Source organism: Salmo salar, chromosome 10 (assembly GCF_965601325.2).
Source record: "Salmo salar chromosome 10, fSalSal1, whole genome shotgun sequence".
Taxonomy (NCBI): domain Eukaryota; kingdom Metazoa; phylum Chordata; class Actinopteri; order Salmoniformes; family Salmonidae; genus Salmo; species Salmo salar.
This window is the reverse complement of record NC_138300.1, coordinates 73,703,330-73,720,151: the sequence shown is the minus strand read 5'-3', so window position 1 is coordinate 73,720,151 and position 16,822 is coordinate 73,703,330. Positions and strand designations below refer to the sequence as shown.

Below are 16,822 nucleotides of genomic sequence, written 5' to 3'. Positions count from 1 at the left end.
ATGCTTAGTGCCATAAAAATGCACAGTTGCCATTATTTTGGCTACCATGGCTAGAAGAAGAGATCTCAGTGACTGAAAGAGGGGTCTCAAAGGAGCATAGGGGGTTTAAAGTGTGTGTGTGTGTCCAGATCTCAACCCAATTGAACACTTATGGGAGATTCTGGAGTGGTGTCTGAGACAGGGTTTTCCACCACCATCAACAAAACACCAAATTATGGAATTTCTCATGGAAGAATGGTGTCATATCCATCCAGTTCCAGACACTTGTAGAATCTATGCCAAGGTGCATTGAAGCTGTTCTGGCAGCTTGTGGTGGCCCAACGCCCTATTAAGATGCTTTATGTTGGTGTTTCCTTTATTTTGACAGTTACCTGTATGTCTATGAATATATTCATATATGCACTGTATGTCTATCACCTGGCAGCCTGCAGGACAACCCTCACTTGGTCCAGGAAGACAGAGTGATTCAACTCAAACTCCAGCCGGAAAGACACCTGGGACACGGGCAGAAAAGACATATACTACGAGTCACATACCATCCACATGCAAAAGATTTTATGTTGGAAACTTAGGAACTGAGAGACTTACAGAGGCTCATATAGGCTAAGAAATGTTAAGGTATCTGGCAACAAGCTGTGTTTTACATTTCGTTTTTACCTCCAGTCAAGTTATACCTGATATGGTACAGAGGCTTTCCAAAGGAGAGCCAGTAGAAATCTGCACCATTGTGTTTCAGACATCCGTCTCTGAAGCGGTGCCTCAAGGTCAGGGCCTATACTGGGGCCACCACAGTCTCTACTGCTTTACTGTGGGGTTTAATATATAATCTTATTAAAAGTTTAGAAAAATGTTTTTTCCTAGTCCAATGTAATCTAATCTAAATAAATGAACCGAAAATGAACAAAAACAAGATTTCTTAAGACACTGCAGGACCTGCCCACCTATTAGTATAATAAGGTATTGGCTATGTTACTGTAAAAAATATTCCTTTGCAAAAGAGCTATAACAATCAATATTACACCATAAACACTAAGTCTATTATCACCTGAAGCATCTGCCCTGTGATAGACAACATTCCGTCAATTCATTGTCCTTCTACAAAAACATTTCTTCCTTCATTCCTCATAACTTCTGCGTGCTATTTTTTTTCCCGCCCTGATTCATCTGACCACCTCAGTTACGACTGACAACATATTCCATTTAGCCCTGGTGCAGTAGGAAATTCTGAGGTCTTGAGCCAAGGAAATGAGTAGAGCATTAAGGGTTTCTATGAAGGGAAGGAAAACCCTGTAGTACATAGGGAGTGTGGTTTCTGCTCACAGCCAGAACACAGAATGGACCTGTAACTCACTGACTGACTATGGTATATCAGGACAATACAACCAGGGACAGACAGAGGAATCTCCAAAATGGGGCTCGGTGGTCTTTAAGGCACTGGGTGACCGCAATTCTCTGACTACAAAACTAGATGACCATGTGTTGAGTGGAGAATGCAAACTTTCGTACAGCTTCTTTTTTCAGGTTTAGGTTTCTGTTTATTACCCTCACCTGGTAAAATTTACATACGGAATTTATGTCTTTGGTCATGTTAAAGCCACAGTTCACGCAAATTACAACATTGCATATTGGTTTCCATACACTGCAAGCAGTTTTTGGACAAGATATGACAGCAATCCATGCTTTGGTTTAGTTTCCCTTCCCTGGTTTCCCTGGTTTCCAAATGCTAACGTTTTAGCATTTGCGGCACAAATCTCATAGCCTGACGACTCACACTAAATTCTTCCGCTGCTGTTGTTCGCTGCATACTTTAGTCTGAGACTGCCATCATTGAAATCGTTTGTGGTGACGAGGGGCACGAGTGGCGTTGTACAAAACAAAGTAATCAGCGTTTGGATCGTCTCTAACCAATCAGAGTATCAAAGCCAATTACAGATTTTAAAACAGCCGATTTACACACGTGTGTTCTGGATCTGGCCCAACCCATCGGTTTCTGGACCAATCAGACAGACGAATGTGTTCACATTCGATGAAGGGTCGGGGAGGTACTCAGATCCAGACTCATTGCGGAGAAGAAACTGACGTCTGTGGGCGTGGCGTAGTGTTTGGCCGGAGCATGGAGTCTGGGTAGACGGGCAACAAATCCCATTCAAGTCATGGGACCGATATTAGCATTTTTCACACGTCATGTTCAAATCTTTCAAAAGTATCTAAAACTGATTGTGAAGTTCAACAAAGGCACTTATAGATGATTTGAACATGATGTGCGAAAAATGCTAATATCGGTCCCATGACTTGAATGGGATTCGTGCCACAAATGCTCAAACGTTAGCATTTGGAAACAGTGCCAGTCACTGCCAGGGAAACTAAACCAAAGATTGGATTGCTGTTATACCTTGTACATTGACTGCTTACAGAGTAAGGAAACTAATGTGTAATTTTGTAATTTGGGTGAACTATCCCTTTAAGGGCCAGGAGTTCTTCCAAACCTTGTGGCCTGACAAGGCAAAATCTAGCAAGTCCCTCAGTTTTTCCTGGTCAGATGCTTTGGTAAGCAAAAATGCTGGCCCTAGTAATGTTAACTAAATGTGTCCAATTGAAAACCTCTAGTATTGGAAAGGTGATGTAGTGAGGGAGATGTAGTGAGGGTGATGAACTGACGAAGCAGGAGCCAGCAACAGTGCTGATCAGATACAGTACCTGGGTCAGTGACCTCATAAAGGGTGAGCTGACATTGCAGGTCCTATTATTCCTCTCCCTGTCCTCAGCACGACATTCAATCTGGATGTCTGAGTGGTCCTGCAGGGTGACAGAGATACGCTGAGTCAAGTGCTGAATAAGACCTAATGTATTACTTTGATCACAAACAGTCATAGGTTACTTATGCTGTAATCTTAACATAGTAAGAGATGTCATGATGTGGTCTATCTAACTCATGTCTGAAGAAACATTTAAGGGTTAGTGTATGACCTCTCCCCTCACTGATTTGATATGAACTTGGTTATCCTCCGTTTTCTCCTACCTTGACTATGAGACTGGAGAAGAGCAGGTTGTGGGAGTGGGAGATGTTGAGCGTGGTGCCATAGGCGTTCTCTCCTTGGTTCTCCAGACGAGCTTCTACCACCAGCCTCCTGCGTGATGCCTCCACCACTCGCTCCGAGCCCACCGAGGCCCCCTGGTGGTGACACAGCGCCCATGCGGCCCGCTCCCTTGGCCTACAGAACTGCCTTTGGCCATAGACAGACATGAACATTAGCGCCACGTTTTTACCCCCTTTTCTCCCCAATTTCGTGGTATCCAATTGGTAGTTACAGTCTCGGGAGAGGCGTACGGACTCAGGAGAGGCGAAGGTCGAGAGCCGCGCGTCCTACAAAACACAACCCAGTCAAGCCGTACTGCTTCTTGATACAACGCCCGCTTAACCCGGAAGCCAGCCACACCAATGTGTCGGAGGAAACGCCGTACACCTGGCGACCGTGTCATTGTGCATTGCGCCCGGCCCGCCACAGGAGTCGCTAATGCACGATGGGACAAGAACATCCCTGCCCGGCCAAACCCTCCCCTAACCCAGACGACGCTAGGCCAATTGTGTGCCGCCCCATTGGTCTCCCGGTCGCGGCCGGCTGCAATAGAGCCTGGACTCTAACCAGGATCTCTAGTGGCATAGCTAGCACTGCGATGCAGTGCCTTAGACCACTACGCCAACCCTTTTTAAGGTGAATTCAATGATTCAATGATTGGTGGGTTCCCAGAGGGACTTTTTCTATTTCCAGATGGGTGGAAACCGTATAGGGGAAACTCCACCTTGTCTATTAGAGTGAAGTGTAAAGGGGAGTGGCTAAAGGGATGACTTGGGATTGGACATACAGACACCATCTCAGAAAAGTGTGCCTGTATTGTGTGTGTGTGTGTTTCTGAGGGCAAAAAAATCACCTGCGGTCTAGAAGGTCTGTTCGACTGTGCAGGATGAGGTCAGGGACACAGCTGTCATCCCCCTCGCAGCCATTCCAGAAGGGGATCTACAGAGAGATATCAAATAAAAAAATCGAAGAAAAATGTTTAAACAACTGGTGTGGACTAACTGTGAAATGCTTACTTATGGCACATTACCAACAATGCAGAGAGAAACAAAATAGATAAATAATAGAAAAGTAAAACACGTAATAATAAATGTAATAATAGATACACAATGAGTAACAATAACTTGGCTATATACGAGGGTACCAGTACTGAGTCGACGTGCAGGGGTACGAGGTAATTCAGGTAGATATGTACATATAACTAAACTCAGCAACAACAAAAGAACGTCCCTTTTTCAGGACCCCAAAGATAATTCATAAAAATCCAAATAACTTCACAGATCTTCATTGTAAAGGGTTTAAAAACTTCTTAGGGGTAGAGTCTAGTTTCCTAAATTTCCGCCTGACGGACGTGCCCATTATTTTGATAAGGCAGGCAAAAATCCGAAGAAAAACCAACCATCATTTTTATTTTTTTGAGGTTCCAGGCTCTTATAATGGAAACCTATTGTTTCTATGTAATTCCGTCTCCCAGATTACAATTCCTATGGCTTCCACTAGATGTCAACAGTCTTTATTCAAGGTTTCAGGCTTGTTGTTTGGAAAACAAGCAAGAATTTAGATTTTTGGTGAGGAGAGCACCGGAACAATGTCAGTCTTTCGGTGCGCGCTTGCTAATTTTGCTTTCCTATTGAACATACTACTTTCCGTATTAAATATTATAGTTTAATCCTCAGAGTACCTGAGGATTAAATAGAAATGTCGTTTGACTTGTTTGGACAAAGTTTAGTGGTAGCTTTTTAGACTCCTTTGTCTGCATGTTGAACGAGTGGATTACTGAAATCCATGAAGCCAACTAAACAGACATTTTGGGATATAAAGAAGGATTTTATCTAACAAAACGACCATTCATGCTGTAGCTGGGACCCCTGGGATTGCAAACAGATTGCAAACAAATCGGACAATGCAGTTAGATTAACAAGAATTTAAGCTTTTAAATTATATAAGATACTTGTATGTTCATGAATGTTTAATATTACGATTATTTATTTGAATTGCGCGTCCTCCAATTTCATAGGATGTTGTCGGCTGGTGTCCTGCTAGCGGGATGCCTATCCTTAAGAAGTTTCCCATGCTTGTTCAATGAACCATAAACAATTAATAAACATGCACCTGTGGAACGGTTGTTAAGACACTAACAGCTTACAGACGGTAGGCAATTAAGGTCACAGTTATGAAAACTTAGGACACTAAAGAGACATTTCTAATGACTCTGAAAAACACCAAAAGAAAGATGCCCAGGGTCCCTGCTCATCTACGTGAATGTGCCTTAGGCATGCTGCAAGGAGGCATGAGGACTGCAGATGTGGCCAGGGCAATAAATTGCAATGTCCGTACTGTGAGATGCCTAAGACAGCGCTACAGGGAGACAGGACGGACAGCTGATCGTCCTCGCAGTGGAAAACCACGTGTAATAACAGGTACAGGTACAGGATTGCAACAGCAACTGCCCGAGTTACACTAGGAACGCACAATCCCTCCATCAATGTTCAGACGGTCCGCAATAGGCTGAGAGTGGCTGAACTGAGGGCTTGTAGGCCTGTTGTAAGGCAGGTCCTCACGAGACCTGCAACATTGTCCTGTAACATCACCTGCAACATTGTCGCCTATGGGCACAAATCCACCGTCGCTGGACCAGACAGGACTGGCAAAAAGTGCTCTTCATTGACGAGTCGTGGTTTTGTTTCACCAGGGGTGATGGTCAGATTTGCGTTTATTGTCGAAGGAATGAGCGTTTCACCGAGGCCTGTACTCTGGAGCAGGATCGATTTGGAGGTGGAGGGTCCGTCATGGTCTGGGGCGGTGTGTCACAGCATCATCAGACTCGGCTTGTTGTCATTGCAGGCAATCTCAACGCTGTGCTTTACAGGGAAGACATCCTCCTCCCTTATGTGGTACCCTTCCTGCAGGCTCATCCTGACGTGACCCTCCAGCATGACAATGCCACCAGCCATACTGCTCATTCTGTGCATGATTTCCTGCAAGACAGGAATGTCAGTGTTCTGCCATGGCCAGCGAAGAGCCAGGATCTCAATCCCATTGAGCACATCTGGGACCTGTTGGATTGGAGGGTGAGAGCTAGGGCCATTCCCCCAGAAATGTCTGGGAACTTGCAGGTGCCTTGGTGGAAGGTGCAGTCCATGAGGAGGAGAAGCACTGCAGTACTTAATGCAGCTGATGGCCACACCAGATACTGACTGTTTCTTTTAATTTTGATCCCCCTTTGTTCATGGACACATTATTCCATTTATGTTAGTCACGTCTGTGGAACTTGATCAGTTTATGTCTCAGTTGTTGAATCTGGTTATGTTCATTCAAATATTTACACATGTTAAGTTTGCTGAAAATAAACGCAGTTGACAGTGAGAGGTAGTTTCTTGTTTTGCTGAGTTTAGAAATAAAGTGACAGATGGTTAACAGTAGCAGCAAACCTATGTGCTGAGTCAAAAAGTTTGTGCAAAAAGGGTCAAGCGTCAATAGCCCGAGTAGCTTCTTTTCACAATCAAATGCCGACCGTTTTATCTCCCAAGAGAATTCTCTTTGGTTATTGTCAGAGCCATGTATATACCCCCTCAAGCCGATACCACGACGGCCCTCAAGGAACTTCACTGGACTTTATGCAAACTGGAAACCATACTCCCTTTAAGAGTGTGCTCCTAATCTCAGCTCGTTACCTGTATAAAAGACACCTGGGAGCCAGAAATCTTTCTGATTGAGAGGGGGTCAAATACTTATTTCCCTCATTAAAATGCAAATAATTTTATAAAATTTTTTACATGCGTTTTTCTGGATTTTTTTGTTGTTATTCTGTCTCTCACTGTTCAAATAAACCTACCATTAAAATTATAGACTGACCGTTCCTTTGTCAGTGGGCAAATGTACAAAATCAGCAGGGGATCAAATACTTTTTTCCCTCACTGTATATCCTGAGGCTTTATTTATTGTAGCTGGGCATTTTAACAAAGCAAATTTGAGAAAAAGGCTACCTAAATTCCATCAGCATATCAACTGTAGCACTCGCGCTGGAAAAACACTGGACCATTGTTACTCTAACTTCCATGATGCATACCAGGTCCTCCCCCGCCCTCCTTTCGGCAAATCTGACCATGACTCCATTTTGCAATAGGCAGAAACTCAATCAGGAAGTACCCGTGCTAAGGACTATTCAACGCTGGTCTGACCAATCGGAATCCACGCTTCAAGATTATTTTGATCACATGGACTGGGATATGTTACGGGTAGCCTCAGAGAATAATATTGACGTATACGCTGATTCGGTGAGTAAGTTTATAAGGAAGTGTATAGGAGATGTTGTACCCACTGTGACTATTAAAACCTACATATGTGGCAGGGTATACAGACAACCACGGACTACAAAAGGAAAACCAGCCACTTCGCGGACACCAACGTCTTGCTTCCAGACAAACTAAACACCTTCTTTGCCCACTACGAGGATAATACAGCGCCACCGATGCGGCCCGCTACCAAGGACTGTGGGCTCTCCTTCTCCGTGGCCGACGTGGGTAAGACATTTAAACATGTTAACCCTCACAAGGCTGCTGGCCCAGGCGGCATACCTAGCCGCGTCCTTAGAGCATGCGCAGACCAGCTGGCTGGTGTGTTTACAGACATATTCAATCTTTCTCTATCCCAGTCTGCTGTCCCAACATGCTTCAAGATGGCCACGATTGTTCCTGTACCCAAGAATGCAAAGGTAACTGAACTAAATTACTCACCTCATTCCTAAAGGTAGTGGGCCAGCCGTGGTCCAGCACCGGGCCTTGGTCTGGACTCTGCAGACCTGCCTTCACCACAAACACTATGGGATGGCCGTAGTCTGCAGTTTCCTGTTGGAGCAAGGTGGAAAGTCAACTATAGAAATGTAATTACCCATTGCCTTAGTTTGAGGGTTCTGTTTCCATTCTAGAATTTCTATTTCTAGAATGAAAAAATGTCTACTCCCTGCCACAACTAGTTTCAATACAGAACATTTATGTACAATGAAATGTATACAGTAATAATGAAGATTATGCCGAATTAAAACATGAACTGCTTTTACTTGCAGGTGCTTAGCCTGAGACTGTGCTCACTCACCTGAACATAGAAGTGGACATGTTCACAGGACTCCTCCCCGTGTTGTAGTGTCAGATTCCTTGACTGCTGCTGTCTGTCATTGTCGTCCAGAGATGCTCTGGGAGGGTGCCTCCTCTCGTCTATCAGCACCCTGTACCACACACCTAACCACACTCAGAGAGAGAGAGAGATAAAGAGTGTGTGTGAGTGTAACAGTGGTGTAACAGTGGTGGTCCTGTAACTTTGATGACCACACTCACGTGTAGAGAAACCTTGTCTGAGACCTCAACAGTTTTATTGGCTCCTCAGCCTGAGCCAATGCTTTGGCTTAGCGGGCTAATATGATGTTCTGCACACAGAAGACCCAGGTTCAAATCCCGTCAGTCACATGAGAAGACAACGGTCTAATGTTCATGTCCACTAAACTGTGTTGACAGGCAGTAAATGTTTGCACCGTCTGCTTTTAGATTAATTTAGGCTTGAATTATATGTCAGTAAGGGCTAGCTGTATGTAGCAGGCAATAAATATTCCTCTCCATCTGTCCAACTGTGGGCATGAACGAGATGAGGACACAGACTAGACTTTTTCATATTTTTCATTCCGGCTTCTCCTCTCACCACGGGCGGTCGTGCTAACAGGAGAATGCTGAATGGGAAAAGTGGAAGCACAGTATGTTGTCTGTCAGGTTCTGCTTTCATCTAAAAGTGGGTTTGAAAGTAGGCAACTCTATAACCCTGAGGTAAATCAGGAGATACGCTGCTCCACTTCTATGAGTGTGTGTGTATGTGTTTGTGTGTGTGTGTGTGTGTGTGTGTGTGTGTGTATGGCTGCGTGCATACACACTTCTGTCTGATATAAACCAGACTAGGGGAAGGAGGGAAAAGGGAGGGAGGACTGAAAGGGAAGACAGAGACCGACACACTTTAAGCCCCTCTCCGTGGCTCTGCTCCGCTGAGTGATGCACTTTAAAGAGTTCTCCCGAGCCCCTGGGCTTAGGACATTAGGAAAAAAGTTTTCATGAAAAAACAGACTGACCCCAGCCACACATCTGACAGGAATTACACACAGACACAACAACGATGTCACACCCTGACCATAGAGAGTCCTTGTTTCTCTATGGTGTAGTAGGTCAGGGCGTGACTAAGGGGTAGTCTAGTTTAATATTTCTATGTTGTGTCCTAGTTTATATTTTCTAGGTTGGTGTTTTGTATGATTCCAAATTAGAGGCAGCTGGTAATCATTGTCTCTAATTGGGGATCATATTTAAGTAGCTATTTTTCCCACCTGTGTTTGTGGAATATTGTTTTGTGTTTGTGCCTGTGCACCACGTAGTCACGTGTAGTTGTTCGTTTATTTTATTTATTTGTTTTCACTTTGGAATAAAGATGTGGAACTCTACACACGCTGCGCCTTGGTCCCGTTCTTACGACAACCGTGACAGAATATCCCACCAAACCAGGACCAAGTAGCGTGTTCACCAGGTGAAGGAGTTTTGGACATGGGAAGAAGTGACGGGTGGATGCGAGAACCTTCCTTGGCGGCAGACGGAAGGTAATGATGGTGGAAGGCGACGACGCTGGGGTTCGCGGCCACAGAAAGCCCAAGAACAACCCAAATAATTTTTTGGGGGGGGGCACGAGCCGAGGAGAGTGCCAGAGCCCGAATGGCAAACTCTGGAGGAGCGTGTCGTCAGACCACGGCCACAGAAACCCCAATAATTTTTTTGTTTTGGGGGGGCACATGGAGCTCACAGCTGAGCAGAGGGAAGAGCCAGAGACCACATGGGGAGAGATGAGAGAGATGTGCAAGTGTGTTCTGCTAAACGTCCGACCAGAGGATCCGGTCACCAGTCCGGTGCAACCTGTACCGGACCCATGCATCAGGCCTCCAGTGCGCCTCCCCAGTCCGGTACGTCCTGTGCCTGCTCCTCGGACTCACCCTGAAGAGTGTGTCACCAGTCTGGTGCAACCTGTGCCGGCCCCACACATCAGGCCTCCAGTGCGCCTCCCCAGTCCGGTACGTCCTGTGCCTGCTCCTCGCACTCGCCCTGAAGTGCGTGTCCCCAGTCTGGTACGTCTTGTGCCTGCTTCTCGCACTCGCCCTGAAGAGCGTGTCACCAGTCCGGTGCACCCTGTGCCGGCCCCACGCATCAGGCCTCCAGTGCGCCTCCCCAGTCCGGTACGTCCTGTTCCTGCTCCTCGCATTCGCCCTGAAGTGCGTGTCCCCAGTCCGGTACATCCTATGCCCGCTCCTCGCACTCGCCCTGAAGTGTGTGTCACCAGTCCAGTGCCACCTGTGCCGGCTCCACGCATCAGGCCTCCCGTGCGCCTCACCAGTCCGGTGCCACCTGTACCGGCTCCACGCACTCGGCCTCCTGTGTGCATTCACAGTCCAGAGCTTCTGGAGACGATTCACAGTCCAGAGCTTCCGGAGACGGTTCCCAGTCCGGAGCCTCCCGCGACGGTCCCCAGTCCGGAACCTCCCGCGACGGTCCACAGTCCGGAACCTCCCGCGACGGTCCACAGTCCGGAACCTCCCGCGACGGTCCACAGTCCGGAACCTCCCGCGACGGTCCACAGTCCGGAACCTCCCGCGACGGTCCACAGTCCGGAACCTCCCACGACGGTCCACAGTCCGGAACCTCCCGCGACGGTCCACAGTCCGGAACCTCTCGCGACGGTCCACAGTCCGGAACCTCCAGCGACGGTCCACAGTGCGGAACCTCCTGCGACGGTCCATGGTCTGGAACCTCCCGCGACGGTCCACAGTCCGGAACCTCCCGTGACGGTCCACAGTCCGGAACCTCTCGCGATGGTCCACAGTCCGCAACCTCCTGCGACGGTCCACAGTGCGGAACCTCCTGCGACGGTCCATGGTCTGGAACCTCCAGCGACGGTCAACAGTCCGGAACCTCCAGCTCCATGGCCGGAGCCTTCCCCTGCGCCAATTCCCAGTCCGAGCACGGTGTCCAGTCCAGCTCCAAGGCCAGTGTCTTCTTCTGCACCGATGCCCAGTCCAGGCAGGGCGTCCAGTCCATCTCCAGGGTAGGAGCCTTCCTCTGCGCCGGTGACCAGTCCAGGCACGGCGTCCAGTCCCGCTCCATGGCCGGAGCAATCCTTTGCGCTGGTGCACAGTACAGGCACGGCGTCCAGTTGAGCTCCAAGGCAGGAGCCTTCCTCTGCGACGTTGCCCATTCCAGGCACGGTGTCCAGTCCCGCTCCATGGCCGGAGCCTTCTTCTGCGCCAGTGCCCAGTCCAGGCACGGCGTCCAGTCCAGCTCCATGGCCGGAGCCTTTTTCTGCGCCGATGCCCAGTCCAGGCACGGCGTCCAACCCAGCTCCAGGGCCAGAGCCCTCCTCTGCCCCGGTGCCCAGTCCAGGCATGCCGTTCAGCCTGGCGCTATGGTCGGATTCGGGGTCTGGGGGGGGGCTACGACCCGCACCAGAGCCGCCACCGACACTAGTCACCCCCCCTAACCCCTCCATTTGGTTCAGGTTTTGCGGCCGGAGTCCGCACCTTTGGGGGAGGGGGGGTACTGTCACGCCCTGACCATAGAGATGGGTCAGTGGTGTGAAAGGCAAACACCCTATGCATTGTGCCAATAGGGTTAACCCATTAGGTAGGAATTGTGTCATGGCTCATATTGCGAGGATTGTGACAGTTTAATAGTTTTGGAATGACAGTCACAGGGACCAGGGTTTGAATCCAAGTCAGGGTCACGCCACTTCACTATATTGGTGTCAGGTGTTGGAGAGCACCATTGAAAGCATGTCCCAACTAAGTTTTAGTCACAGTACATTTGTGATGGCAGAGTAGAGAGGCGGCATGCCCGTAGGGGGCACAGATTTGTCAATTTCTTTATTTTATTATTTCTTTATTTTATTTACATTTTGTTGTTGTTGTTCCTCTGTAATACTACTAGTCACCTAGTAATTTTATGAAGCTGGCCTTAGCCAATTTGAGGTTCCCAATCTCATAACTCATAACTAGCTACCAAGAAACAATTGCAGGCTATCAATAACGTTAGAGTAGCTAGCTTGTTAATCTTAGCTGGCATGCTTGCTGGCAGGGTTAGTAGATTTTAGAAAAGAAAGCAATATCTAAATGTACTGAATAAGACTCACATTCCTTTTAATATTTTACACAGTTTTGAGCAAAGATGCAGAGAAGCATATTTTGTTTCTTTAAAAAAAAGATCCAGCAGTCAGGAGGATACAGACAGTTCAAAAGATATGCTTGGATATGTAAAAATATACTGCTCAAAAAAATAAAGGGAACACTAAAATAACACACCCTAGATCTGAATGAATGAAATAATCTTATTAAATACTTTTTTCTTTACATAGTTGAATGTGCTGACAACAAAATCACACAAAAATAATCAATGGAAATCCAATTTATCAACCCATGGAGGTCTGGATTTGGAGTCACACTCAAAATTAAAGTGGAAAATCACACTACAGGCTGATCCAACTTTGATGTAATGTCCTTAAAACAAGTCAAAATGAGGCTCAGTAGTGTGTGTGGCCTCCACGTGCCTGTATAACCTCCCTACAATGCCTGGGCATGCTCCTGATGAGGTGGCGGATGGTCTCCTGAGGGATCTCCTCCCAGACCTGGACTAAAGCATCCGCCAACTCCTGGACAGTCTGTGGTGCAACGTGGCGCTGGTGGATGGAGCGAGACATGATGTCCCAGATGTGCTCAATTGGATTCAGGTCTGGGGAACGGGCAGGCCAGTCCATAGCATCAATGCCTTCCTCTTGCAGGAACTGCTGACACACTCCAGCCACATGAAGTCTAGCATTGTCTTGCATTAGGAGGAACCCAGGGCCAACCACACCAGCATATGGTCTCACAAGGGGTCTGAGGATCTCATCTCGGTACCTAATGGCAGTCAGGCTACCTCTGGCGAGCACATGGAGGGCTGTGCGGCCCCCCAAAGAAATGCCACCCCACACCATGACTGACCCACTGCCAAACCGGTCATGCTGGAGGATGTTGCAGGCAGCAGAACGTTCTCCACGGTGTCTCCAGACTCTGTCACGTCTGTCACGTGCTCAGTGTGAACCTGCTTTCATCTGTGAAGAGCACAGGGCGCCAGTGGCGAATTTGCCAATCTTGGTGTTCTCTGGCAAATGCCAAACGTCCTGCACGGTGTTGGGCTGTAAGCACAACCCCCACCTGTGGACGTCGGGCCCTCATACCACCCTCATGGAGTCTGTTTCTGACCGTTTGAGCAGACACACGCACATTTGTGGCCTGCTGGAGGTCATTTTGCAGGGCTCTGGCAGTGCTCCTCCTGCTCCTCCTTGCACAAAGGCGGAGGTAGCGGTCCTGCTGCTGGGTTGTTGCCCTCCTACGGCCTCCTCCACGTCTCCTGATGTACTGGCCTGTCTCCTGGTAGCGCCTCCATGCTCTGGACACTACGCTGACAGATACAGCAAACCTTCTTGCCACAGCTCGCATTGATGTGACATCCTGGATGAGCTGCACTACCTGAGCCACTTGTGTGGGTTGTAGACTCCGTCTCATGCTACCACTAGAGTGAAAGCACCACCAGCATTCAAAAGTGACCAAAACATCAGCCAGGAAGCATAAGAACTGAGAAGTGGTCTGTGGTCACCACCTGCCGAACATCCGGCTGGATAACCTGCTGGCTACCCGCGGCGTTCAGATCGGGGTCTGTTGGTTCCATCCCCTCGCACCCCCTCTCCGATACCTATAGAGCTGGGAGGGGCAGTGCGCAGGGAGACCGGAGGGGGTTTCAGCTCGTGCACCATCTGTGGCCGCAGAGGTCACACTGCCGTTCGGTGCCGGGTTGGTTCCTCTGGGTATCGAAGCAGCAGGCAGGGCGCTCTAGCGTCACCCCAGGTGAGCCAGCACCATTCTCACCCAGAGCCCTCTGTTGCACATATGTTTGTGTATGTCACTTTTCCTGAGTTTTCCCTGCATTCCCAGCATAAGGCGCTCGTCGATTCAGGCGCGGCTGGGAATTTTATAGATAGATCGTTTGCCCATAGTGTAGGGATTGTTCCCGTGGCTGTGCCCTTCCCCGTTCACGCCTTAGATAGTCGACCATTAGGGTCAGGGTTGATCAGGGAGGCCACCGCTCCTCTGGGCATGGTGACGCAGGGCGGTCACAAGGAGAGAATTAGTCTCTTCCTTATTGACTCTCCTGCGTTTCCCGTGGTGCTAGGCCTACCCTGGTTAGCTTGTCATGACCCCACTGTTTCTTGGCCACAGAGGGCTCTCACGGGGTTGTCGTGAGAGTGCTCTGGGAAGTGTTTAGGGGTTTCCGTTGGTGCTACTATGGTGGAAAGTCCAGACCAGGTCTCCACCGTGCGCATTCCCCCTGAATATGCCGATTTGGCTCTCGCCTTCTCCAAAAAGAAGGCGACTCAATTACCACCCAATCAACGGGGTGATTGCACGATAAATCTCCTGGTAGACGCTGCACTTCCCAGGAGTCACATGTATTCCCCCTCACAGGCGGAGACGGAGGCTATGGAAACATATGTCTCTGAATCCCTGCATCAGGGGTACATTCGGTCCTCCACTTCACCCTCCGCCTCAAGGTTATTTTTTGTAAAGAAGGAGGGAGGTCTGCGCCCGTTTATTGACTATTGGGGTCGGAACCAGATCACTGTGAGGTATAGTTACTCGCTACCGCTCATAGCCACAGCGATTGAGTCAATGCACGGAGCGCGCTTCTTCACCAAACTAGATCTCAGGAGCGCTTACAACCTGGTGCATATCCGGGAGGGAGACGAGTGGAAGACTGCTTTCAGTACCACCTCAGGGCACTATGAGTACCTCGTCATGCCGTACGGGTTGATGAATGCGCCATCAGTCTTCCAGGCCTTTGTAGACGAGATTTTCAGGGACCTGCACGGGCAGGGTGTAGTGGTGTTATTGATGACATTCTGATATACTCCACTACACGCGCCGAGCATGTGTCCCTGGTGCGCAGGGTGCTTGGTCGCTTGTTGGAGCATAACCTGTACATCAAGGCTGAGAAGTGCTTGTTCTTCCACTAGTCCGTCTCCTTCCTAGGGTACCGCATTTCCACCTCGGGTGGAAATGGAGAGTGACCACATTTCAGCCGTGCGTAATTGGCCGACTCCCACCACGGTAAAGGAGGTGCAGCGGTTCTTAGGGTTTGCCAAATACTACCGGAGGTTTAGCCGGGGTTTTGGTCAGGTAGCGGCTCCCATTACCTCACTGCTGAAGGTGGGCCCAGTGCGTTTGCAGTGGTCGGCTGAGGCGGACAGGGCTTTTGGTCACCTGAGGGCTCTGTTTACCTCGGCTCCCGTGCTGGCCCATCCGGATCCCACTTTGGCATTCATAGTGGAGGTGGACGCATCCGAGGCTGGGATAGGAACTGTGCTCTCTCAGCGCTCGGGTACACCACTGAAGCTCCGCCCCTGTGCCTTCTTCTCGATGAAGCTCAGCCCGGCGGAGCGAAACTATGATGTGGGGGACCGGGAGCTGTTGGCTGTCGTCAAGGCTTTGAAGGCGTGGAGACATTGGCTTGAGGGGGCTAAACACCCTTTCCTCATCTGGACTGACCACCGCAATCTGGAGTACATCTGGGCAGCGAGGAGATTGAACCTTCGCCAGGCAAGGTGGGCCATGTTTTTCACCCATTTTGTGTATACCCTTTCCTACAGACCAGGCTCCCAGAACGTGAAGGCAGACGCATTGTCCCGGCTGTATGACACAGAGGAGGGGCCCATGGATCCCACTCCCATACTCCCCGCCTCAAGCCTGGTGGCGCCAATAGTGTGGGAGCTGGACACGGACATTGAGCAGATGTTACGTGCAGAGCCCGCTCCCGTCCTGTGTCCCGCGGGGCGTTTGTACGTCCCGTCTGCTGTTCGTGACCGGTTGATCTATTGGGCCCACACGTCAACCTCCTCTGGTCATCCTGGGATCGGTCGGACAGTGCGCTGTTTGAGCGGGAGGTACTGGTGGCCTACCTTGGCTAAGGACGTGAGGGTTTATGTTTCCTCCTGCTTGGTGTGCGCCCAGTGTAAGGCTCCTAGGCACCTGCCCAGAGGGAAGCTACACACATTACCCATTCCACAACGGCCTTGGTCGCACCTGTCGGTGGATTTTCTAACCGACCTCCCCCCTCACAGGGTAACACCGCGATCCTGGTCGTTGTGGATCGGTTCTCGAAGTCCAGTCGTCTCCTCCCTCTGCCCGGTCTCCCTACGTCCCTACAGACTGCGGAAGCCTTGTTTACGCAAGTCTTCCGGCACTACGGGTGCCTGAGGATATAGTGTCTGATCGAGGTCCCCAATTCACGTCTAGGGTCTGGAAGGCGTTCATGGAACGTCTGGGGGTCTTGATCAGCCTTACTTCAGGGTTTCACCCCGAGAGTAATGGGCAGGTGGAGAGAGTAAACCAGGATGTGGGCAGGTTTCTGTGGTCCTATTTCCAGGACCGGCCGGGGGAGTGGGCAGTGTTCGTGCCCTGGGCCGAGATGGCACAGAACTCACTTCGCCAGTCCTCCACTAACCTCTCTCCCTTCCAGTGTGTACTGAGGTACCAGCCGGTCAACGACTGGTTCAGGCGCGCAGAGGAGACATGGGAAGCTGTCCGTGTTCACCTTCAGCAGGCCATGCTGCACCAAAAAGAGAACGCAGGCCGCCACCACAGTGAG

At 49.4% G+C, this 16,822-nt stretch overlaps 1 protein-coding gene across 1 annotated transcript in view; it reads right to left on the bottom strand.

Annotated features, from left to right (window-relative positions):
* itga11b (integrin, alpha 11b) overlaps positions 1 to 16,822 on the bottom strand; it is an 81,276-nt gene that overhangs the window by 10,340 nt on the left and 54,114 nt on the right. Inside the window, exons 17-22 of the mRNA XM_082956616.1 lie at positions 8,172 to 8,314; positions 7,814 to 7,924; positions 3,931 to 4,016; positions 3,020 to 3,224; positions 2,698 to 2,796; positions 418 to 494 (exon numbers count right to left, since the gene is read on the bottom strand). Coding sequence (XP_082812742.1) covers positions 418 to 494; positions 2,698 to 2,796; positions 3,020 to 3,224; positions 3,931 to 4,016; positions 7,814 to 7,924; positions 8,172 to 8,314 — 721 coding nt within the window. The remainder of the gene's footprint in view (positions 1 to 417; positions 495 to 2,697; positions 2,797 to 3,019; positions 3,225 to 3,930; positions 4,017 to 7,813; positions 7,925 to 8,171; positions 8,315 to 16,822) is intronic.